The sequence below is a fragment of the Felis catus genome, chromosome D3 (genome assembly GCF_018350175.1).
Source record: "Felis catus isolate Fca126 chromosome D3, F.catus_Fca126_mat1.0, whole genome shotgun sequence".
In the NCBI taxonomy this organism is placed as follows: domain Eukaryota; kingdom Metazoa; phylum Chordata; class Mammalia; order Carnivora; family Felidae; genus Felis; species Felis catus.
In genome coordinates this window covers 48,781,727-48,805,851 of record NC_058379.1, presented here as the reverse complement: position 1 = coordinate 48,805,851, position 24,125 = coordinate 48,781,727, and the positions used below count along the sequence as shown (strand labels likewise).

Genomic DNA, 24,125 nt, shown 5'->3' with positions numbered 1-24,125 from the left:
GACCATCTGACTGGCTCAGGTGGCTCCGACGCTTACGCTTTAGCCAATCAGCTGTGGTAACCCAGACACGCGTTCTAGTCACCCACTCCCGAGAGTCGGACATTCTCGAAGAAGGCACTCTCAAAGAGTGGTGAGCTGGGTAGACCCCCAAGAAGTCTCTTCTTCAGTACTTAAGAGAGTGCCCACTTAGGATGGCTGCCCCAGCCCCTAGTCTCAGCTGTTGCCTCCCAGTATTTATGTCCCTGGTGCAGAAACTGTTACTCCTGGCACCCCGGCCCAGGGCCACTTCTGTCCCTCTCCCGAGGACACTCCCTCAGAAGCAGGGCCAGCTGCAGCGACCGAGGAGGAGGAGGAGTGGGAGGCAGGCAGAACCGCCAGCCCGCAGCCCTGGCACTATCTCGGATCGCATCTCTAGCCCCTGCCCTCCCCCGCCCTACACATGAGCCCTAACTCCTGCAGTTAGTATGCAGCTGACTCGCCAAGCCAGGGTGTGGCTGCAGAATGCAGATGGGTCTGCCTCTGCTCTGCCTCAAGCACCCCGTCTTGATCAGCTGTGTATACGTGGCCTTTCTCCGGGAGACCCGGAGGTGGTGGGGGATGAGACAGTGGCCAGGTACAGAAGGGACTCTTGCCGCCACTTCTGTTTCCTTTAATGGCCATCAGGATAAATCTCAGGCTGAGTGTCCTCCACCACCTTCCCCCCACCCCGGCTTGTGAGAAAAACGAGAGTAGTCAGGAGAAACTGGAAGCTGGTGCTGCTGGCCAGAAGTATCAGTTGGTAGCAGGGGAAAAGGAGCAAGGGAGCCAATCTTTCTAGGTTTTGAAGAAAAGAAAGGGGATTGAGGGGTGGGAGGAGTGAACAGGTGGACACATGTCATTGCACGTTTGTCCAAACCCATGGAATGTACAAGGGCAAACGTGAACCCTAGTATAAACTGTGGACTTTGAGTGATGTAGGTCCATCAGTTGTAACAGATGCACCCCTCAGGTGGGAGATGTTGAAAATGGCGGAGGCTGTGCATGTGTGGGGACAGGGGTATAGGGGAAACCTCTGTACTTTCCCCTCAATTTTAACTGTGAACCTAAAACTGCTGTAAAAATAGTAAGTCCTTTTAAAGGAAAAAAAAGGAAAAGAGTATTGCAGAACTAGGGAAATGAAGAATTTTAGACACCCCAAACCTGAAATACTGAAAAAATTATGGTGGCCCACCTCCCACCTAAAAAGAAAAGAAGGAAGGAAGGAAGGAGGGAGGGAGGGAGGAAGAAAGAGGAGGGAGGGAAGGAATGAAGGGAGGGAGAAAGAGAGAGAAGAGAAAGAAAGAAAGAAGAAGGAAGGAAAGAAAAAAATCTTTGAAACTAAAGGAAATTAAGTCCCGCAAAGATTTTTTTTATTTTCCTTATGACTACTACCTGGATGCTATTTTTGAAATGTAAACTATAAAATCCTTCATTTCCTCTCATCTTCTTGGTGTCCCTGCTTTGTGGGTCCCCTGATATTTACATGCCCTGCCTTCTAGGGAGCCAAGTGCGTCCTGGGAGGCCCCAGGGCAGTGAAGAGGAGCTCCCGGGACGAACTGGACGCATTCCCCAGAACCCACAGTGCCTAGCATGGCATCCGGCACGTTTAACAGATTTTAAAATGAATAAGTGACTGATTTGCCTTTGGAGTTGAAGGATGTGCCAACTGCTGTGTAAAATTTCAAGGCCATTAGGAGTTAAATGAATTTCTGAACTGTTTGGTGGAATCAGTAAGTGTGTGTGGCAAGCTGAATAATGGTCCCCAAGGGGGTCCACATCCTAATCCCCAGAATATATTACCTTACACAGCAAAAGAGACTTTGCAGCTGTGATTAAGTTAAGGGTCTTGAAATGGGGAGAATTATCTTGGATAATCCAGGTGGGCAGAGTGGAATCACAAAGGTCCTTATAACTGAAAGAGGGAGTGGGGAGGGTCAAAGTCAGAGAAGATGTGATGAAGGAAGGAATGTGATTGTTGGCCAGGAGCCAAGGAATGCAGGCAGCCCTAGGAGCTGGAAAGGGCAAGGGAACGCATTGTCCCCTGGAGCCTTTTGAAGGAAGGCAGCCCCACCGGCTGGCTAGCCCTGCCTAAGACCCATCCCAGACTTCTGACCTCCACAACTGTATGAGAGTGAATCTGTATTGTTTTCAACCACCAACTCTGTGGTAAGTTCTTACAGCAGCAATTGGAAACTAATACACGGTGTAAATGACTTTCCTCCCCCTAGGGAGAATATTTTCTGAATTCCAAATATTTAATCAAGAAATAAGCTTTTGAGACACGGGTCCATTTGCATTTTGAAGTCCACCCGTACCTATGTACCGTGTACCTATCTCCAAGGTCCTAGAAAAGCTCAATTTATTTGTTGTAAAATGGGATCTTGATCTTTCTGTGCCTCGAAAAACTATCGTAAATCTCAAAAAATTTTTTATTTTAAAAATATGTATTCTAGGATTTTAAAATTCTTTAAATGTGATAATTGGTCTGTGAATAATCTATTTCCCTCTACCTGAATGTGAGGCTACACAAGAAATATGGATGATACTTTCCTAATTAGGGAAGATAAAATTGGCATAGAAGCAGGGCAGACGAGTGACAGCGTCTAGTACATTCTGCAGTTGCTTTGCTGAAAAGCAAATGTAGTTTTGGGTTTCATTTTCTTCAAAAGGAAATCTGGGGCCACACCTGCTGCTGCCCCATAAACTCCTGCCCGTTTCCACCTCATACCTTAGGGATAAGAGACAGCGTTGTCTAGAGGAACAACCAAAGAAAGGAACAGTGGGTGTTGCCAGATAGGAACCAAGGTATAAGGAAAGAAGATTTCAAAAGATTCAGAGAGCAGAAGGAAATGAACACAAGGTCAGGGGGTCTAAAGAGAAACTTGGTAGACTCTAAAAAATACGGGATTTAGACAGTAGAATTAAATGATCCCGATTGAGGAAGGAAAGGAGGATGAGGTTCCTAAGAAAAGCAGCTGTGGGTATGAGTCGGCTCCACGGGGCGATCTCCGACGAGCTGAGACTGGAAACGTGTGTTAGGAAGTAGAGAAAGACGACTATAAAGGAGCCCGCCAAGAAAGCGAATGGCCAGTGTGAGCTTAACCGTGCAGAAAATGGTAACAAAAACAAGAAGGGCCTTTTTAGTTCTTGAGCTGGCAGACGCTTGGAGGCAAGTCAGCGTGGGGGGCCGATGGCCAAGGGGAGCCCGGCGCTCGGCTGTTCTCCAGCGTCCGCTGCCCTGGTGCAGATGGCGCTCCACCCCAGAGACCGGAAGGAACAGCACAGTAAAGGAAGAGATGAAGCCAGATGGTCAAGAGAGAGTAAAAGAACACCTGGTGGCCTGAAGGAGTTCAAGACCGGGCCCCGTGAGATACATCCCAGGGGATGAAGACTCAGGGGACCCCTTTAAACTTTGCTTCAGTAACCACTGGCAGAATCCTTGAGAAATCACTGAGCAGGGCCAAAAGTCTAATAACGGCCAGTGTTTCCCTCATTGTTCAGGAGCAGAGAACAAGGAACACGAGCAGCATCGTATAGGGAGGCACTCTGTCAGGCCATGGCCAGACCTCAGAGTGGATTACCCATGTGGCTCGTGAACTCAGGGGGGAAAGAGGGTGAAGATTCAGAGTCAGCATTGGAGGATCTGTAACCCCAAGTCCTGTTAGCCCCATTACCTTCAGGTTATGGTAGACAAACTGGTGGGTCAGGACATTGTCATGGATATAGACTCGGATATCAGGGCTGGAAGCAACTTTGAAGGAATTGATTCCTCTCATTTTATAGATAAGGAGACTGGAGCCCAAAATAGTTAAGGAGAATCTCTGGGCAGTACAGAGACCTGGGCCCTCCCACATGTCCAGCCTTCCCCTTGGAGTCCCACCCAAACACATGGCATTTCAACAAGACACCCAGCAAATGCCACAGTTATGGGCTGACTGATCTCCGAATTCTAGGTTTTATAACTATTTGAACAGCCAGAATCCAGAGTCTTCGTTTACTACCTGAGCATCAACCTGAACCAAGGTCTGCATGTAGCCGTGTCATCATTACTCCATCTAGAAACACAACACCTGGCTCAAAATGATAAGAGAGAGAGAGAGAGAGAGCAGAACATTGGATGAAATAATCCACATTTTCTCAGTATGTTGGGACAAATTCCAACAATATGAAGAGGGATACATAATGGAGGGTTTAAAATTTTTCACAAATGCTGAAAGAGAAGGGCCTAGCTCAGTAGCAGCTCTTAGGAAAAGGTATGGGGATGCCACAGTAAGCAAACTATAAACTAACAGGGTAACAGGACAGCCAAGAAAGTTAATACAGGCTGATGCCGTGTGGTAGGCAGAATGATGCCCCTCTCCGCAGATGTGCACGTCATAATTCCTGGAATCCAGGAATATATCACTTAACATGGCAGAAGGGACTTTGCAGATGTGATTAATTAAGTTAAGGGTCTTGAGATTGGGAGATTATTGTGGATAATCCAGGTGGGCCCAGTGCACTCACAAGGGTCCAAGTGAAAGAAGGAGGCAGGAGGGTCACAGTCAGAGAAGATGTGACAATAGCAGAGGTCAGAGTGATGTGAGACCACAGGCCAAGGAATGTGGGCTGCCTCTGCAAGCTGAAAAAGGCAAGGATACGAATTCTCCTCTAGAGTGTCCAGACCCCTTTAGACCTCTTACCTTAATGACCCATTTTAGACCTCTGACTTCCAGAACTATAAGAGAATAAATTTCTGTGGTTTTAAGCCACTAAATGTGTGGTGATTGTTACAGCAGCCATAGGAAATGAATGCAGGCTGCTTTAATAGTGGTTAGAATGTCCGGCCAAGCGAAGGTTTCACAGTGTGCTCATCAGATCGCATCTGAAATGTTAGGTCCAGTTTGGGTTTGGGTTTTCAGAAGTATGTTGACAAAGTCAAGCACACATCAGATATCGAAGGACCTCTAAGTCATAACGAATGAAAAAGAGCTGAAAAGATGGGGTGTTTTCAGCCTGAATAATACTAAAACGTAACAGTTGTGTTCAGATGTTTGAAGGTTTAACAGGTCAAAGAAAGTTTAGGATCATATAACCCCAGACGGCAGAGTCTGAACAAGTAAGTTGGAACTACAGGGAAATTAAGGTCCCTCTAACTGAAAAACTTACAACCATCAGAGCGGCCAACAAAGTCAGTGCTGTGCCTTGTTAGATAGTAAGCTTCCCATCACTGGAAGCATTTAATCAAAGGCTAATGGTCACTATTCAGCAGTGTTTGAAAGGATTCCTCCAGAGGGTCAAAGTTGGTCATCAAGACTGCTTTAAGCAGTCTCAGATTTGAAGACTTGACACATTTTCACTGGAGTCCAGATTCTTTCTTGTGTTATCATTTTTTTAAATGTTTATTTATTTTTGAGAGAGAGACAGAGACAGAGCGTGAGCAGGGGAGGAGCAGAGAGAGATGGAGACACAGAATCCGAAGCAGGATCCAGGCTCTGAGCTGTCAGCACAGAGCCCGATGCGGAGCTCGAACTCACAAACCGCGAGATGATGACCTGAGCCGAAGTCAGACACTTAGCCAACTGAGCCACCCAGGCACACCTTGTGCTAAAATTTTTAATTCTCATAGGAAAATAAAAAGTTAGTAGCAGAAGTTCTCATTTCTACTGCTTGTCAACTGTCAGTGCTGTTTTTAAATCTCCTTGAGAGCCGTCATCTGGATAAGTAAGTAAAAGATTGAGGTCAGCATCTCATGGTTGATGTACTTCAGTGGGGGTCCCAGGTATCCAGGAGGAACTGGCCATCTCCCCACTCCCGCCCTCAGGCTGTGTGAGGGGGCCTCACTTCTGTCCTTTCCTAAGCGTGGCCACACCTCAGCTTTATTCTCCTCTCCTCAAACCAAACAGAACCTCCTGTGGGTCAGGTGCCAGGATGTGCAAGGAAGATGATGAGGGCAGTGGGCTCCTCTCCAGCAGGGAACCGGGACTCCTGCAATAACGGCATTGCCGGGAGAAGACAGAGCACCGAAGCGGTCCGTTCTGCTGAGGGGCATCTGGGGCAGCGTCTTCACCTGGCCTAGGTGTCCCGCCACAGAAAGCGGAAGACCCGGCTGGAGGCCCTCTGGGACTTTCTCACCTCTCCATGCTTTTTTCTCTGGAAGCCCTGCATGATGCTACTGCCGCTGCTGCCTTTGCCGCTTAATTTGCAACAAAAAGAGCAGAGTGCCAAATAGAACCCGTTTTCCTGTGGTCATCCTCTCCGTGCGCCATCCCATCCAGATGGCCGAGGCCTCGGGCCGCGCTCGGGCCCCGGGCTCTCAGGGCGGCTCTGCCGCGGGCACCAGGCACCGCCTGCCAGCTCCAGCCCGAGGAGGGACGGCAGACACGCCTGTGTCAGCTCATTAAAACGTTCTCAGTCAACGTGTCCGGACAAGTGTCCCACTTGCCTCACACCCGGAGATGATTGTGGTCATAGCTACGCGTAGACCGTATTGACCTGCTTGATAACATCATTCCTGCGTTGCTGCCTCCCTTTTCCTGCGTCGCTGCCTCCCAAGGCCTCCCATTCAGTGACGCGTGTGTGTGTTAATACCTGCTTGCCAGATTTCTGTTCTAATTCAGTAGATTTCGTTTTAAGGCAAGAGTCAAAGAGTGGGTGGCTGTGGTTTCAGAAAGGGACGGGTTTCCTTTCGTGCACATCTGTCCGGCAGGGATCGTGGACTGATGTCTGCCTCTGTCCCTTGAGCATGGCAGCGTCGAGGGCGGTGCCTCCGCCTCCCCAGACCATCCCAGATCAGCACCCACGCTTAGGTCAAAGCCGCGCCCGGCATGTGCCCTGCAGGCGCCCCACCCGCCACCGTCTCCGGCCGCCCTCCCGCCCCGTGCTGCCCCCTGCCTCCCACGAATTCTGAGCTGCCAGCGAAGGTGACGGGGAGCGTGGGCTTCCCGTGAATAGTGCGCCTGTGCCTCCCTCACTGCCACCTACATGTGGCTCCTTCTGGAGGACGTAAAGTGGATTCTCACCGCACGAATTTTAAATGCCCAGAGGCACTCCTTACTGAAAGAGAAAAGTCGTGGCTTCAGCCTTTCTCACCTCCGTTTTCTCATCTGCACAGTGGGAATAATAATGGTTCCAAATCCACAGGGCTGTTGGGGTGGGAGGGCTACAGGGTTTAATTTATGGGAAGCATTTAGAAGAGGGCCTGCCTGGCCCTTAATACTCTTATCTCTTTTTATCATCGCTGAATGCATTAATGAAGGGATGAATGAATGCACGTGGAGTTGTGTTGTGAGTGAAAAATTCACACGCAGATTTGATTATCAAAGTAACAGAGGTGGAAAAAAATCACCTCTTACCTGTGGACATCTTCAGCGCTTCGTGTTTGTATTTTGCGCTATGAAACGCCTTTTTTGTTTGTTTTGCCAGGACTACACTTTGTTATATGAAGAGGCAAAATATTTTCAGCTTCAGCCCATGTTGTTGGAGATGGAAAGATGGAAGCAGGACAGAGAAACTGGTCGCTTTTCAAGGCCCTGCGAGTGCCTAGTGGTGCGTGTCGCCCCAGACCTCGGAGAAAGGATCACGCTCAGCGGTGACAAATCCTTGATAGAAGAAGTGTTTCCAGAGATCGGCGATGTGATGTGTAACTCTGTCAACGCAGGCTGGAATCATGACTCGACACACGTCATTAGGTTTCCACTGAATGGCTACTGTCACCTCAACTCGGTCCAGGTACAGCCTTGTCGTATACTGTGTGGAATCAAGTGTCGCTCTTAATGCTGTTACTTAACCTTGCCTTCACACAGTGCCTTCCGTCCAGAGAGCTGGGAAACTCTCATGTGGCATCACTTCTGGGTAGGTAGGCCTGTTCACCCTCTGGGCAATCATTGCACAGGTATTTGTTGAACACACACTACAAGCCGGTGCCCGTGTGAGCACTGGAACGCTAGGAGACGAAGAAATAGACAATAGCTGTATTTTCAGGGAACTTCCATTCTGGGAAAGACGAGGGAGCCAAACAGTAACCAACAGAAATGGTGGCCAGGTAGTGAGAAGAGAGAGTAGCTGGGATGGGGCGTCCCAGGCAGAGGGCCCAGAAAGTTGTGAAGATCCTGAGGTAGGAGTCGGCATGGTGTGAGGAGGGGTATCCAGGAGAGCCCACGCAGCTTGAAGAAAGTGAGAGACAGGGAGTCCTGAGACCCGAGGCCAGCAGGTGGCTGGGAATAGATCACGGATTGCTTCCTGGGCAGCGGGAAGCACCCTGAGATTTTTTTTTTTTTTTTTTTTTTTTTTTTTGGTTTCTTTTGGTTTTCATTCATTTGCTTGTGTGAGTAAAAGCCATTTGAGGATTTTGAGGAAAACCGTGGCATGATGTAACTCAGCTCCGAACATGAATCCTCCGGCAGCAGAGGGAAGCAAAGGGAGAACAGCGGAAGCAAAGGGACCAGTTAGCAACAGTTGAGAAGCGTCCGATTCTGAATGTCAGGAACGTAGTAGAGCTAACAAGGTTTCTGACAGCGGCTGTGGGTTCTAAGACAGAAGCCAAGGATGACTACGATTTTTGACCCAGGAACTGGATGGATGGGATTCCTGTTTTCTGAGATGGAGAAGTCTATGGGAGGAGACGGGTGGAATTCAGAAGGTGGGTTTACACGTGAGGTGCTGAGTCCCTTAGACGCGGGTTGGTCTGCTCATCATCGTAACTAATGTGTGGCAGCCCCGTGCCAAGGGTTGTATGTGCCTTGTCTACTTGTAACAGTCTTCATGGGTCAGCGCTGTTAGCCCCCCTGTCTTGCTGATGAGAAAGCAGAGGCACATCTGGGTCTTAACTCCAGGTCTAGGTCACTCAAAACGATTTGAAGTCAATGGAGTAAGGGCTTGGGGTTTCTCCCACCCACCCCCTTTTTTTAAATTCATTTATTTGTGAGAGAGAGACAGAGTGTGAGCAGGGGAGGGGTAGAGAGAAAGGGAGACACAGAATCCGAAGCAGGCTCCAGGCTCTGAGCTGTCAGCACAGAGCCCGATGCAGGGCTCGAACTCACAAACCAGCGAGATCATGACCTGAGCCAAAGTTGGACGCCCAATCATCTGAGCCACCCAGGCACCCCCTCCCGACCTCTTTTTAATTGGAGTGGGCCTATGCCTTTATTGACCCAATAAAACCCCTCCCACAGCTCAAAGACTAGAAGCACCCACTCTACCATTCTGCCTCTTGAAGATTGTTCCACAACTATTTACAATTTTTGTAAATGTTTATTTTATTTTTGAGAGAGAGAGAGCAAGTGAGGGAGGGGCGGGGGGGGGGGGGTCGGAGACAGAGGATCCGAAGCAGGCTCTGCGTTAGAACTCATGAACCATGAGATGATGACCAAAGTCAGAAGCTCAACTGACCGAGCCACTCAGGCACCCCACTACTTACAATTTTTAAAATTTACGAACAGGCGTCCAGGAACAAAACAACAGGAGATGCTGGCAGGAGCTGTGTCTTGGGAGGGCTAGAGAAAGGCACACGCTGGCAGGCAGTGTGGTGGCCGCTGGGTTGGATGGGGCCAGAGGTGCACCTGCAAGGCCCGGTGTTAATTGAAGCTCTGAAAGCCGTTTGCCTCCTACACACGCTCCCTGTCCCAGCCCCCCTCCAGATGGAGGGAGGAGGCAGTGCCCATCAGAGCCGGGACAGCATTGCTTCTCTAGGGCCCCATCTCTCACACAAAACCCCAGCCCCACCACTCAGGCTGTGGGACAAATTCATATGCCTGACAAGTTTCCCAGTCATTCAAGTCTGATCAGGTGTGGACATTTTCATCTGGATTAACATCATCGGTGACACAGCCATGACACGACCATGACGTAATCGATGACTCCAGCTTCCTGCTCCACCGACCAAGAAATAGGCACCGTCCTCTAGGCATTCACAGGTTTTGGGATAAGACACACAAGACCTGATACCTCCAGCCCAGCCCTGGAGTGATTTAATATTCCCAAGTGATCACTAACTTTAAGGAATTTTGTTATTAACAAATTGATGTTTAAAAAGAAATGGCCAAGGAGCATAGCTGTTTGCATTACTTTGAAATAAGCTTTGAGCACATTCAAGGTACTGCTGGGTCATATGGAATAATTATCATATTAGATATATGATATCTCCCTAGGGAGGAAGCTTGGGGATTTCCACATTTAACAGTTTAGCAACCTTCCATCACTGCAAGACAAACAGTATCAGAGTTGGGTTCTTTATTGCTCACAGCTTCTACCTTTTCAATTCCTCTCCCAGTGAAGGCAAAGAATCCTTTCTGGTGCAGTGGTTTGGCCAGGCAGACTGGGGTTTTTCTTGCTGAAAGGCTACATTCCTGCCTCTGCTGGAGAAGTCTTAGCTCTTGGGTCCTCACCTTTTTATTTAACTACCACCAAAGCACATCTTGACTTTGAACATAGGGATTGTTTTCTTTGTTCTGTCCCTTGCTGACTGGTGTGCATATGCATTGTGAATATATCTACAGAAATAAGAGCACTGTGGGTTAGAATGTTCATTTTGTTCTCATAAAGACTTGGGTTTTTTTTTTTTATTAAAAAAATTTTTTTTAATGTTTATTTGTTTTTGAGACAGAGAGAGAGTGTGTGTGTGTATGAGCAGGGCAGGGGTAAAGAGAAAGGGAGACACAGAACTCAAAGCAGGCTCCAGGCTCTGCCCTGTCAGCACAGAGCCTGACATGGGGCTTGAACTCACGAACTGTGAGATCGTGACCTGAGCTGAAGTCAGATGTTCAACCAACTGAGCCAACCAGGCGCCCCTTGGTTTTTTTTTTAATTGGCTAGCATTAGAAGTTGTAGTTTTCTGAAAGTTTACTCTATTGTTTTCTAATCTCTAGTTAGCTCTTTTGCAAAATAGCAAATTATATTCCACATAAAAGTAGGCAACCAAAAAATAATAATAATTTAAGAGGAAACAGTAAGGGTTTGCTTTATGTTGAGTACATTTTAAAAGTTAATAACATCCCACTTCATTTCCCCCCAAAATTTTAAACCAGAATTTTTTTAAAGTTATGATTGAGTCATCTTGCCTTTAGAGTGGTGTAGAAGTAATTTAATTATACCCAGAATCCCAGGGAACATTTGCAAGTCCAGTGTTTGTTGGATTCCTAAGGAAACAATGCTGTAGATCAACTTTCTGTATTTTTGCCTAAGAGCATAGGAATTGTCTCCTACATTTAAGACCATCGGACATGTCGGTGACCAACCCAGGGATCTTTCTGGCACTAGGTGTTTGATTTCAAAACTGAAGAGCTTATGAGAAGTTACTATTATATGAGAAGTTTAGAATATCTTTATTTTGGATATGTTTTCTAACATCTAACCATTGCAATTACTCTTGCCTCCCTGAATGCACCCAAGGCAATAAATCTATTTCAAATGCCACAAACTCGAAAACTTGTAGATAAACCTCAACTGTCTTCAGCAGTCCATTGGTTCTGCCATTGAAATTACATCCGTCTTCCAAACTGAAATATATGAAGTTAGTACAGGCAGACTTCAGCAGTGGTGGTGCTGAGAGTGAATGGGTTGAGAATGACTCACTGGCTGAGTAGATTCAGATCAGATCATTGTCTGGCCATATCATTTATCATCTCATAGAAGATATTTTAGTGATGAGATCTGAAAGGTAAACCCTCTCTTTTTGCAGAGAAGGGAGTGTTGCATGTTACAAGAAACGTGGCATCTGAGGCCAAATGGAGCTGAGCTGGAAACCCATTTCCATCACTTATAGGCTGTGAGCCTCAGTTTTCCCGGGTATGAAATGGGCTGACCACCCATTAATAAGCAAGGTGGTTGTAACTATTCAATGAATCGGCACATGAGCGGCAGGCATTTCAAGGCGTATTTTGGGTGTTGGACACAACCGTTCCATCCCTCCTGCCCTTTAGTGCAGGGCCTTCCTCTGAAAGCAGAAACTCAGAGAGACTCAGGGGGTGGGTAAGAATGACCAGGGCTGCACAAGATCTCAAACTTCAGGACACCTCTTTGGGCTGTTCGTGTGGTCAGAGGACCTGTGTCCCCCTAACCAGATGCTTGTCTTGGCCCTGTGCAGGTCCTCGAGAGGTTGCAGCAGAGAGGATTTGAAATCGTGGCCTCCTGTGGAGGAGGAGTGGACTCGTCCCAGTTCAGCGAGTACGTCCTGCGGCGGGAACTGAGGCGGACGCCCCGCGGGCCCTCTGTCATCCGGATAAAGCAAGAGCCTCTGGACTAAACGGACAGATTTCTTATGCAGAAAGGAAAAAACAAAAACAAAAAACGTACACAACAAATAACGCAAACAAAAAAGGGACATTTATGTGCAGCTGGGACAACAAAACCAAGTCCTGGACCTAAAATTGAATAAACAGACACATTGATATCCAATAGAGACCACACCTGTATTCATATGGGAACAATTGGAATAGTGATATCCTCAAGGTGTAAAAAAATATATAAATATATATATATATGTCAAAAGGTAGGAAATGCAAAAAAAAAAGGAAAAAAAAAAGTTTCAAAAAGGTGGTAGCTACAGTTGGTGCTGTGATGGCCGTGAAGTGTCCTGGGCCTCCCAAGGCCTCTGACCGATAAACAAGCCATGAGCAGTGAGGACGCATCTCCTTACGGTTTTCATTGCCAACAGCCATCCATTGTTTCCTTTTCCTTTGTCTTTCTTTTTCCTTTTTTTTTTTTTTTTTAAAAAAAACAAAACAAAAAAAAACACCTTGAATAGAGTTTATTTGCAGGATGGAGGTTTCCTGTCCTCTGTTTAGGCGGGACGGGCAGGACTTCAGAAAAACTCTTCATGAGCACACTGCATTCGAAAGACATTAGACATGAAATTTTAAATGTAGTTTGTACAGAAGTCACACTTCTTTGCCCGCCTCACAGATGTGAACATGACTTTGTTTTTAAACTGATCAGTTTTGCAAAGGGGCCAGAATTATTACTTGTTAGACTTGCTCCAGTTTGAGTCTGCTGCTTTCCTACAGTTTTTCAAATTTTATAATGTATTAAATACAATAAACTCTGTTTAAAAAATAAGGTCTGTGTGCAACGCGCATGTCAGGATGAAGCTGTATTTGAATGAGATTTTTCTTTTTCTGAATTTTCTGTGTTGGACACCAGAAGACATCAGCTGAGGCTGGTTTTGAGGTCAAAGCCACTAAAAGATAAAGGATGTTATCGTGTGTTCAAAACAGTTCTGTTCCCACCCGGCAAGTGTTCTGACCTGTGCTTTGTTAGCAAGATGATCTTCCTTCTCGTGAAACTTTTCGTTTATAAATTTGAGGTATCTGTTGCTGCAGGGCAAACCATGCTGAAAGTTTGCAGCTTAAGGCAACATCTTATTCTCTGTCACGATTCTGCGGTTCTCCTGAGCAGCCTACCTTTTGCTGGCCCGCTTCTGTGGCAGGGGGTAACGAGGGTGTCACGGGGCAAGATTGTCCTACGTGGCTTTCCCATGAGTTGCCAGTCCATACTGGCTCAGGACCTCCATGCCATGTGCTTGACCCCGTCCCAGCATGGGAGCTGGGGTCTAAGAGGGAGGGTCCCCTGCTGCTGGCAAAAGTGTTCTAAGAGGGAGGAAGTGGAAGCCTCAAAGGCCAGGCCTGGAATTGCTCAGTGCACCTCTGCACAGTCTCTTGGCTCAACAGAGAGCCCAGATTCAAGGGGGGGGGGGGGGGGGGGGAATGGAGATAAAATCTACCCCCTGCTGGGGAGAGTGACAAAAGAATTTGTAGCCAACTTGAATCTACCATAACACCTGTCCAAAAAAATCCAAAAAGTGGGACATTATGGCTTTGGAGGAAGTAGGGAAGTTCTAAGCCAGAATGGTCGCTTTCTTATTAGCCCCAAGAGGTAAGAAACCTGAAGTCTCAAAACCACTTTGGAATTAAGCCTTCAGCTTTTCTGAGGTATTAGCGATTCCAGAGGCCCTTCTGTGTACCCCGCCTCACCTGTCTTCCCTGCTGCTGCTTCCTCATTCCAGACACAATAAAGCCGGCACGATGGTGAGATTGACAGGTAAACCATCATGTGTTTCTGCTGCAAAGACATTCCTGTAGTGATAGGCGATTTCCATCCTGAACTTACTTTCTTTTTTTTAAATTAAAAAGTCTATGCCTGAGGATACCAGTAATGAAAACATCTCTGGCTTCTGAAACTAAAAGTAAGCTGTTAATGCTCCTATCACCCCCTGAAACACAGAGGCCCAAACACTGGATGTCTCTAATGACTGCCAGCCAGTCTTGCACATGGTTGGTTGATTTCCCCATATTTGAGGCTAATACGGCACTGTCTCACGCCAGACAGCTAGGGACGCTCCCGCCAGCTGCCTGCTCATCCCCGATGCCGTACCAAAAGGACAATGAATCGCACTCTGATTTTCCCAGCAATCCATTCTCATTAGGCAACATTTCCTGCAAGCTCGAAATAAAGCAAGTGCCCTGCTTTGGGACTTTGTCCCGCTGGTTGTCATCCGGGAACTTTTCCCCAGCACTCTCTGTGCAGTTCGTAGACAACCCACAAACACTGCACTGCATGGTGGGCGTGATTAGCATCTACATTCTTCTTCGCTGAGTTCTTATACCCATTTATACAACTGCAACCCAGAAGCACATTCTTTCTACAAAAACTCTAATCCTCTAATCCAATCCAATGCAGCAAACCTATATCACATGTAATTTTCACACTGCGAGGCTTTATAACAGATTCCCAGAATCTTCAGGAAAGAGCTGGTCATTGAAAATATAATTGAGTCACAGTTGCCTTTTGCCCTGTTTTTATTATCTAATCCACAGCGTGTATCCAAAGTCACTGGTCATCCCAATAAGGATCTTTGTGGCTGTGCTCATTTTTCCTAAAGAGGATCTGATCAAGGCCTATGTGCTATATTTATTAATGTCTCTGGATTTCTCTGGTTGGTCTCTCATTGGTAGAGTCAGGTTAATTTTTTTTTTTTTTTTGCAAGTATATTATGTAGGTGATGTTATCTCCTTATTACATCACTTCAGAAAGGTCTATCTGACCCATAATGGTGATGGTAATTTTTTATTTCTATTTTTTTTGTTTTTGTTTTTATTTTTGGCTTTTATAAATCGTATTGCATGTGAGTTATGGTTTTGCTTTTGTGATGGTAATTTTGACCACTTAGTTTAAGTGACATCCACCAAATTTCTCCAATGGAAAAGGAACTTTCTCTCTTTGGGATTAATAAATACTCTCTGGGTTGAAATTGTGAGACTATCAATATCCTGTTCAACACACTTTTGCCCACCAGTTTGCACACTGATTGGTGACCTTTTTCCTGAATCAAGCATCACCGTGGTGGCTATAGAAGCATACTTTTAAGAAAGCTACTATTGCCTGAACCACTGATATTTTAAATAACCTTTTACTTTGCTTTATTTTATTGAGCAAAATGCATTTCTTTAGCCAGGCTCACAAACTATAATCTTCCACCTGCTTTCTCCTAAGAAGTATTTTAGAAAAATAGAATGAAGGAAGACACTTCTAAACTGGCTTCTAAATACTAGGTGGGTTTCTACATAGTAATGATAATAGCCACGCCCTTCATGTTTGCTGCGCTAAGCACTTTCTCTGCAGCTAACTCACTGAATCCTTCTGACCACACTAGAGGTTGTATTATCCCCATTTCTCAAAGAATTAATACTCTCAGACACTAGGTAAATGATACGATAAAGGCTAATGTTCGGTTGAGCTTTATCAGGAGGGCTGAAACGCACTATTTGATGAAAAATAAGGTTTCATGTTGTAGTAGGATGAGGAAGCAGACTATTAATTAGAAGCATTTCCTCCTTAAAATGGAAATGTGTTCCTGTATTTAAATATTGAGAGCATACCTTGCAATATGTCAGGAACTCCATCTCGGTGATACTATGATGACCGCGACGTGGTTTCTGCTGGGGAGTGCTGGGGTGGGGGGGAGGGGGCAGAGACCTGTACGCCCAGGGGCAGAATTAGGACACGTGCTTAGGCCTTACAGGATACTGTCATTCTTACTTACAAAGCAAGGACTATCAAGGTGGATTTGAAAGATGGGTAGCCTTTTGCGGAAGGGGTGCAGAAGGAGGGCAGAGGCCCCGAGTGGGGCAACATAAGGCAGGTTTGCAGAGTGGTGTGGGATGCAGCTGGGTCAGCTGGAGAAGAGTGAAACAGGGCTGGCAAAGGAAGGTGGAATTGGACAGGAGTGGAAGTTGACCTTGGGTGCCCGGCTGGGGGGGCAGACTGTGTTCAGGAGCTTTGGGGGCACCATGGAAACCGGGACCCATGCATATTCAGCTGGGAGTTTGCAGGTTTGACAGGCTGAAACAGTCTGTTGGTGTGAGGGACAGTTAAGTTGCTGTTTTTCCCATTTGTCCACTCATGACCTACTAACCAGTCTGAGAGCTGACGATCCGCAGATGTATGAGAAAATAAGACACCATCCTGGGTGCAGAGATGACAAACTCAGATGCCTACAAGGGCCAGGTGAGTCGTATAAATTAGGGGACAGGCAAGAGCATGTGTGCCCCATTCAAAGGGGCAGCCCTACTCAACGCCAGCAGGTTCTCCAACAGGAGAACAAAGGGCCCATGTGCTTAAATGCCTCGTTTTCCTCAGAAAACCTGGAAATCTAGATTTTTGTGTAATCTCTAGATGCGCGAATGTTAGAACTGATTCATTTTTTTCAAATGTACAGATCAAACAAGACATCTGCAGGATTTGTAGCTCTGAGAATTATGAAATAATAAAGCAGTTTTAGGCATCCTAGAAAAATTCCATTTGGGTAAAATCGCATGTGATGGCACAGAACTAAGTTGTCTGAAGATATAACTTATAAAAAGTATGAAAATTTAAGGCAAACTTTTAGTCGTAATATCATTTGATCATAAAGATTTAAATCCTAGTGTATAACTGACAATAGCGATAAGTTTTCATGAAATGCTTACTACGTGCCAAGCACTGTGCCAAGTGGTTTACAGATGCTCTTCCCTTCAGTCCTCATGGAAACCCTCTGAAGTTGGCACTATTAGCCCAATTTTGCAGATGAGGACATTGGTATGTCAAAAAAATGTTTACCAAAGTCCACTAGAAACTTGGAACGACACACACACACACACACACACACACACACACACCCCATGTTTGATTAATATCTTGTACTCAACTCTTTCTGGTTTTCTAACTCATGCGAAAAAATATTTTACTCTGTCCTTGGCAAGTTCAGTATGCTTCATTAGAAAGCCACTAGACAAAAATGTCACTGCAGTGATTAACTGGTTAGATTAGGAATTACTAAACCCTGATAAGGCGTGGTGTCTCTGAGAAGAGCCACCAATGAGTTCTTCATTGATCATATCAGCGTTCTGCAAACTTGCCCATTCTTAAGACACACAAAAAGCACTTGGTAAAGTTATAGGTTTCAGTCTTCTACCATCCCCTTCACCCCATGTCCCCACAGATGTCCTGAATCTCAATCTCTAAGTAAAGAGTTTGTGAATCAATGTCCACCATTTGTGATGCTTTGATCAGGCAAGTTTGGAAAATACTTGGTGATATCACTGTGCTCCCTCGATCTAGGTAGGAATAGAGGGTGATAACCCCCCTCTCCCTGGGATGCTTTTGTTATGTGCCTTTTTTATTGCTTCACTGATGTTTATTAAACAATAGTTGCCTTCTATTCTTTTGAAAGACAGAATGGATACTTCAAATGGAGTTAGTGGGGCGGGGAAATTCTTAACTGAAATTTAACCCAAGGGCCCTCATCCTTTCTTAATTAGTTAGAGAATTCCCCTGGTCCGTGGAAATAGTCCACCAGCTACAGAATTCCGGGAATCTGCTTTTTCCCATATGCTTTAATGTGTGCGGATTTCTTCGAAACTTAAATACTGATCTTAGACCTTAATTTGAAAAGGTATGTAAATCTATACTCCTAACCATTTACCATGAAACTTCTTTGTGCGTGCTTTGATCTATGTTAGATTCAGAGAGCTCAATCCCACTGTATTTCACATGACTCCAAGTTCACCCTCTCTCTCCTTCTCCTTCCCGGCCCCCAGTTTCTCTTTCTCCTGCACTCAATGTGAAACCCAGTATTTCAGCACTCCTCCCAATCCATCTATCAGATTGTGCTTGCAGAATAAGGAACAGATAGTACAGGTATTAAATTATCCTCTTGACTAACAGGACTGGAAAAAAACAGAGAAACACTTGCTGTGCATTCCATTCAAACTCTAGAACTTGACTCAGAAAGCCTGTTCTGGAAGATTAAGACCAAATCCTAGTCAAGGATGCATCACCTTAGTTGGAGAAGAAGAAAGACCAGTAGGGACAGTTGATTAAATCCAGCTTGAGGAGGCTTTAAAGGATCACTTAAAGGTCTGCAACTTGAGTGACCTATTTGATGCAGCTGGTTTGTGTGTTGGTGGTAATTGGCAACAGGATTGGCAAGAGAAAGTGGTGGCAGGTGGATTGCTTGTGGCCCTAAAACTGAAATATATCATCCATTATTGCTCTTTATTTGAAATGATACTGTATTCTTTAAAATATTGTTGTTCTGAGTCATATTATCAAATATGTGGTCTCTTAACACATATGAATACCAGAAAATTTGGAATTCTGTTAAGTAGACTGCATATTTCTAAAAATAATTCAGTTATAGCTCTTAATTTAAGCAGAGTAGAGATATTTGTACAATAGAACACTGACCTATGTAATCGTTTCCCTACTGCCATTGTAATTTCAAAATCTGACTTCCCATAGCCCCAGAGGGTGCAACTACAGCCACACCCCCAAATCCTTCCAATAGCTTTCTGCCTCTGTGTTAACCACCCTCCAACTCCTACCGTCACACCCACCCATTATTTCTTACAACTTTTCTTCCAAGCAAAGCTAGTCAGGCGATGGATCAAAAGGGTTTCTGCACAATCAGTAAAAGCCTTTGTGTTAATCTGAAAAATACATGAGGGCAAAACCAAAAAACAAAACCACTGACAAAGCAGCTCAGCTGTATCTGGATGGTATTTCACAGGGCCCATCGATGACCCAAGGCCACCAGATCTCACATTTCTCAAATTCTCACCCCAAGGTGTGAACATCTCTTTCTTGTGTGTCATTGCTCTTCTGAGTCTCCCTGTGCGATCTCATCCATCGATGGCTTCCCAATCACCTGTGCTTCAGGGCCAATCTCTCCCAGATCCCCAGGCAGGGTAGCCAGCTCTGAGAATACAGTAACAAATAAGACATAGTTCTGCCATTTGACTTTGAGTTATGCAAGTGGGTAAGATGCAATCTTATTTAAAATAATCTTACTTATCAAAATGATTTATTTCAATATATTCTGTCATCAGCAATGAGAGATGCAGAGTCTGCAAAATATTTCCATTGGACTATCCAGAACTGAACTTACTTTGACCCCTAGCTCTATCCCTTCTCTTTCTAAATATCCTATCTCAGTTCAAGACACCACCTCCCACCCAAACCAGGAATCTGTTTCCCACCCTCCCCACTTTGGCGGGTCACCAAATTTGACATAAACTATCTCCTAAGCATTTCTCAACCCAGTCTCTTCCTCTCCATCCCTACTACCCCTTCTCAATGTCATATTATCAACTCTTCCTCTGTGGACTCTTTCCATGAGATCTTAATTCGTTTTTCTGCTGAGAATTGGAAGGGGCATCCAAAATTTACACCCCCCGCCCCAGTAGCCTGCTGACTCAGCTGTTAAAAGCCCCACGTGGTTCCTCATTGCTTTCAGAATCATCTCAGATCCTTAGGGTGGCATCCAAGGCCCTCCTTGCTCTAACTCTGCCTACCTCTCAACCTCATTTGTGGCCATCCTCGGCCTCCTGCATACTGTTTTCAGCTCCGATGTGTCATATTGTTTTAAGACTCCCTGCTTTGTAATATATTTACCCTCTTACTTCCTTAATGACCTGCCACTCATCTTTTAAGACACCCTTTACCTATCACCACCTTCCCATATGCCCGTCAGCCGGGTGACCCCTCTCTATGGTTCTAAAGCACCCTATTTTATTATTGCACTTACCATATGATATTGAAAAATATATTTACATGTCTACATCTAAGGGCCAAACTTAAGATCTGACTTATTTATATTTATGTCACACCTGGTAGGTGCTAAAGAAATGCCTATTGGTGACAGATAAAATAAACAAATGAAGTCTACTATTCCTAAAACATGCAGAGTATGGGTTTCATGTTACCAACTCCACCAGTTGGAGAGCTTGTTAATACTCATAAACACTAGATTAAATGAAAATATGTGTAAAGCAACTGGTATACATTAGGGCATTAATTATTAATAATATTAAAGCCCTTAAGCACTATGGGTTATTAAATGTTTACTTTGGATTTTGCCCAATTAAAAGTTGTGTTGGACTGGGGCACCTATGTGGCTCAGTTAGTTGAGCATCTGACTCTTGATTTGGGCTCAGGTCATGATCTCACAGTTTGTGAGATTGAGCCCCGCATCTGGCTCTGCACTGATATTGCAGAGCCTGCTTGGGATTCTCTTTTTCCTTCTGTCTCTCTGTCCCTCCCCTGCTTGCTCTCCCTGTCTCAAAAATAAATAAATAAACATTTTTTAAAAAGTCATGGTGGACTTCCACATTTGAACAATATGGAATAATAGATGTACTTTCCCACCTGAAACAACTAAAAAAACTAGACAAAATATATGAAACAATGGCTTTCAAGAGATTGGATACTAGGCAACAGAGAACAGTGAACCCTAAGGTTGCCCTGGCTAACTACCTTGAGGAAATTTCCAGACATGGTGCAGGGAAGGGTAACCCAGGCAGAAGCCAGTGGTTTCCCTTAGTTGGAGAGACAGAGCTGGCAATCTACAGAAGCCAAGGCAACTAGGGTAGGGTAATGGAGAGGAGAGAGCTACACACACAGGAAGAAGAGCAATGAACTGAGGAGGGTCTTCCTAGAGTCTTCTGCTGAGTGCTGATCAGTGCATGTGTCTGAGGAAACTACCCAAGGCTAGGCAAAGAACTATGTAGAAAGATATAAAAACTATTGCTCAGACAGAGCCAGTAATAGTTCCAATTCCCACCAGCCAGAGTGGAAAACTTTATAATTAAGGGAGCATTGGCTAGAATACTGAGAATGCCTCGGTGGTAGGGAAATATTAGCCCTAGACTAAACATAGCTCTGAGCTCACCTAGCAAAGCTTAAAAGCAAATCCCAAAGGGATCAAACTATTTCCAAGTAACTCAACCTCATGCTAAAACAAAGTTCAAGAATATTTATAGAAATACAAATATATCCAGCACCCAACAAGGTAAAATCCACCATATGTGGCATCTAATAAAAAATTACCAGGCATGCAAAGAAGCAGGAAAATACAACCTCTAGTAAGAAGAAAAACAAATCAATCTAAACCAACCTAGTAATTACAGAGATTACAGAATTTGTTGACAAAAACATTAAAATAGTTACTAACCTTTTTTTAAAAAAGTTATTTAAAAAAAAATGTTTACTTATTTTGAGAGAGAGGAAGAGAGAATCCCAAGCAGGATCCTTACTATCAGAACAGAGCCCTAAGCAGGGGATTGAGCCCATGTCCCTGGGATCATGACCTGAGCCAAGACCAAGAGTCAGATGCTGAACCAAAAGAGCCCCCCAGGAGCCCCTGAAAAAGTTATTAATCTATATTCCTATGTCCAAGGAGCTAAAGACTGAACACATTTGTTGCACCATGGAAAATATGAAAAAGAACAAAATAAAATTTCTAGAAATGAAAATTACAATGTCTGAAAAATATTCCTGACATGATTGACAGAAAATTACATATTAGAGAAGAAAAAATTAGTGAACTTGAAGATATAGTAATAGAAACTAGAATTAAACACAGATTGTTTTTAAAAGGCTGAAACAAAATGAACAGAGCATCACTGAGCTATGGGACAACTTCACATAATTGAAGTTTCTCTCAAGCAATGTGTGTAGAAGGTGGGGGACAGAAAAATATTTGAATAAATAATGGTTGAATATTTTCCAAACTTGAAGATGATGATCAACCCACAGATCCTAGGGGCTCAATGAACTCTGAGCAAAAGAGACTTGAAGAAAAACATACCAATGCACATCATAATCAAATTGCTTAAAAACAGTGATAAAGAAAAAAAATCTTAAAAGCAGCCATGGGGGGAGGGAAAAGTTTTAAACAGAAAAAAAGATAAAAATGATAGAAAAGATGAAAATGATAGAAAATTTCTTGTCAGAAACAATACAAGCCAGAGGACATTGGAGCAACTTTATTTTTTATTGTTTATTTTTAATTTTTTTAAGTTTATTTATTTCAAGAGAGAGAGGGAGGGAGACAGAGCACGTGTGTAAGCAGGGGAGGGACAGAAAGAGAATCCCAAGCAGGCTTCGTACTGTCAGTGTGGAGCCCAATGTGGGGCTCAAACTCACAAACTGCGAGATCATGACCTGAGCCAAAATCAAGAGTTGGAGGCTTAAATGATTGAGCCACCCAGGCACCCATGGAGCAACAACTTTAAAGTACTGACAGACAAAAACTGTCAGCTTACATTTCTATACCCAGTAAAAATATCTTTCAAAAAACAAAGACTTTTCCCGACATACAAAGGCTAAAAGATTTCATCACCAGTAGATCTCTCTACAAAATGTTGAAGGAAGTCCTTCAGACAGAAGGAAAATGATACCAGATGGAAACCTGCATCTATACAAAGAATTAAGAGCACTGAAAAGATAACTACACAGGTAAGCACAAAAGGCTTTATTTCTTATAACTTAAATATATTTAAAGGATAATTAACTGTTGGAGCACCTGGATGCCTCAGTCAGGTAAGCATCTGACTTGATTTTGGCTCAGGCCATAATCTCATGGTTCATGGGTTTGAGTCCCGTGTCAGACTCCACACTGACAGCACAGAGCCTGCCTAGGATTCTCTCTCTCTTTCTCTCTCTCTGCCCCTCCCTGCTGCGAGCTCGCTCGCTCTCTCTCTCTCTCTCTCTCTCAAAATAAATAGGCATAAAAAAAAGAAATCGGGGCTCCTGGGTGGCACAGTCGGTTGAGCGTCCGACTTCAGCCAGGTCACGATCTCGCGGTCCGGGAGTTCGAGCCCCGCGTCGGGCTCTGGGCTGATGATGGCTCAGAGCCTGGAGCCTGTTTCCGATTCTGTGTCTCCCTCTCTCTCTGCCCCTCCCCCGTTCATGCTCTGTCTCTCTCTGTCCCAAAAATAAACGTTGAAAAAAAAAAATTAAAAAAAAAAAAAAAAAAAAGAAATCAACAACCGAAGGATCTCTAGAAAATCCCCAAATATTTGAAAACTAAACACACATTTCTAAATAACACATGAATCAAAGAAGAAATCAAAAGGGCATTTAGAAAGTATTTTGAACGTAATTAAAATGAAAATATAACATAACAAAATGTATGGGATTTTGCTAAAGCAGTACTCAGAAGGTAATTATAGCACTAAATATCTATATGAGAAAAGAAGGAAGTCTTCCAGTCAATGACCCCTCACTCCCACCTTAAGAAACTAGAAATTGAAGAGCAAATGAAATCCAAAGGAAGCAGAAGAACAAAAATGATAAAGATCAGGGTGGAAATCAATAAAACAAAAACAGAAGATACAATAGAGGAAAGCAATGAAATCAGCATTGGTTCTTTGAGAAAATCAACAACATTGATAAAACTAGCCAAGACTCATCAGGGAAATAAAGCAAGAAGACACAAATAGTTAATATTAGAGATGAGCCAAAGAGTAAATCAATGAAGGAGCCCAGATTCTAAGTCAGCTCTGGCCAACTATTGCACCCAGGCCCTATGGACCCCTTTGGGTTCTGGGAGGAACAGCAGATTGACAAACAGGTTGAACCTGCCTTGTGTAAAATTTTCCTGGGTCCATAAAAGTGTCTGTAACAAGTGTAATAACTTTCCAAATTACACATTCGCAACCCAAACACTTCCCAGCAACACTTTTATGTAAAAGATGTATTTTGTTACTCTCTAGATGAATTTGTAAGGAATTTTTTTAAACGTCACTTCTTTTACTTGGCAAATTATCTGACTTTCAATATTCATTTTAAAGATAGATTCTTAAATTCTGTAC

The 24,125-nt window shown here is 44.4% G+C and overlaps 2 protein-coding genes across 9 annotated transcripts in view; one reads left to right on the top strand and one right to left on the bottom strand.

Moving 5' to 3' along the window:
* The window catches only part of KCTD1 (potassium channel tetramerization domain containing 1), a 188,391-nt gene extending 175,341 nt beyond the window's left edge, over positions 1 to 13,050 (top strand). For 5 of the 6 annotated variants that reach the window (XM_019815100.3, XM_023241846.2, XM_019815099.3 and 2 more), the window contains exons 4-5: positions 7,423 to 7,728; positions 12,080 to 13,050. In XM_019815100.3, coding sequence (XP_019670659.1) covers positions 7,423 to 7,728; positions 12,080 to 12,238 — 465 coding nt within the window. In that variant the 3' untranslated portion in view covers positions 12,239 to 13,050. Of the gene's footprint in view, positions 1 to 7,422; positions 7,729 to 12,079 lie in introns of those variants that run through there. The other variant, XM_045041948.1, reaches the window with a different exon arrangement.
* Positions 13,051 to 18,347: 5,297 nt separating this feature from the next.
* Positions 18,348 to 24,125, bottom strand: part of TAF4B (TATA-box binding protein associated factor 4b) — a 187,655-nt gene continuing 181,877 nt past the window's right edge. For all 3 annotated transcript variants that reach the window (XM_045041945.1, XR_006588134.1, XR_006588135.1), the window contains one exon: positions 18,348 to 19,227. In XM_045041945.1, coding sequence (XP_044897880.1) covers positions 19,174 to 19,227 — 54 coding nt within the window. In that variant the 3' untranslated portion in view covers positions 18,348 to 19,173. The remainder of the gene's footprint in view (positions 19,228 to 24,125) is intronic.